This window comes from Acyrthosiphon pisum, chromosome A1 (genome assembly GCF_005508785.2).
Source record: "Acyrthosiphon pisum isolate AL4f chromosome A1, pea_aphid_22Mar2018_4r6ur, whole genome shotgun sequence".
NCBI classification, from domain to species: domain Eukaryota; kingdom Metazoa; phylum Arthropoda; class Insecta; order Hemiptera; family Aphididae; genus Acyrthosiphon; species Acyrthosiphon pisum.
The window spans coordinates 16,950,623-16,951,772 of NC_042494.1; the positions used below are offsets into that span (position 1 = coordinate 16,950,623).

Below are 1,150 nucleotides of genomic sequence, written 5' to 3' on the forward strand. Positions count from 1 at the left end.
AATATATAAATAAATAAATGTATAATGTATTAATAAGAACCTACCTATGTTAAATAATAAATTGTATCTTAAAAGTTAAAAGTCAAAATTACTAACAAACATATAATGAAAGAACATGTATAACAATTAACAATAAACATATTTTCTCAAGTTAGGTATTTAGTTTTGTACTTGTGTTTATTTAAATAAAGTTAATATTGTTAATAAAAATTAAAAAAACATCAACAATAAGTGTAAAAAACTACAAGGATTATTATTTTAATCACTATATAACACCTATAAATAGTAAGTATAAACTAATGATATTTAGGTATTATTTTTAAAAAAAAATAAGGTTTTATTGTTTTATACCGTATAAAACGTATAATACGTTACGTATAATACGTTGACACATATAAAACTTTTATACAATCATTTGCCCAACCCTGGCCACGACGATGACGATACCAGAGACGATGGCCCAGTAGGGCGTGTTGCGGTGTTCCCACTCGGCCATGCACTCCTTGAACGCGGCCAGGGCCTGTTCCGGGGTCCGGGCGCAGGCCTCGTCCTTTGGGTCGTCATGGATGTCGGTCTCACCGTCTCCGGCCAGCGGGTCCGGGCATTGGCCCAAACCGAAAACGGTCACCTTGTACGTGTGGGCCCACTGGACGACGCGCCGGCATCTGCAGTGAGCGCCCGGCGTCCCGGGTCGGAACAGATTGGTAGCGCCCGTCACGTTGAGCCGGGCCAGGCGGCACGTGACGGCCAGCTGGGCCGGGTCCAGATCGTAGATCTCTGCGTTTTCGGACACGTCCAGATTGACCAGGTTGGGCATGATGCCCAGTGCCGGGTAAGCTTTCAGGTCACAGCCCCTGAGCTGCAACACTCGCAGTCCGACGGCCGTCTCCAGCTGCCACATGTCCAACACCGGGTTTCCGTTCAGCTTTAGCTGAATCAGCGATTTGGGCAGTCCGGCTGGCACTTCCTTGATGGCGTTTTGTGACAGGTCCAGCGTTTCCAGCTCGGCAAGCGACCCTAACGCCCCGGGCTCGATGGTGTGTACCTTGTTGAACGACAACATCAGATTCTTGATGTTCGGGTACTCGGTGAAACTGTTGTTAAATAGCTTGCTGATGTAGTTGTGCTCTAGGTTTAACGTCTGTAATAC

General features: G+C 45.0%; 1 protein-coding gene across 1 annotated transcript in view; it reads right to left on the reverse strand.

Annotated features, from left to right (window-relative positions):
- The window catches only part of LOC100569718 (decorin), a gene marked incomplete at its 5' end in the record, with an annotated part of 6,342 nt that extends 5,199 nt beyond the window's left edge, over window positions 1-1,143 (reverse strand). The window contains 1 exon segment of the mRNA XM_029486741.1: window positions 425-1,143. Coding sequence (XP_029342601.1) covers window positions 425-1,143 — 719 coding nt within the window.
- Between the last annotated feature and the right edge of the window lie 7 nt (window positions 1,144-1,150).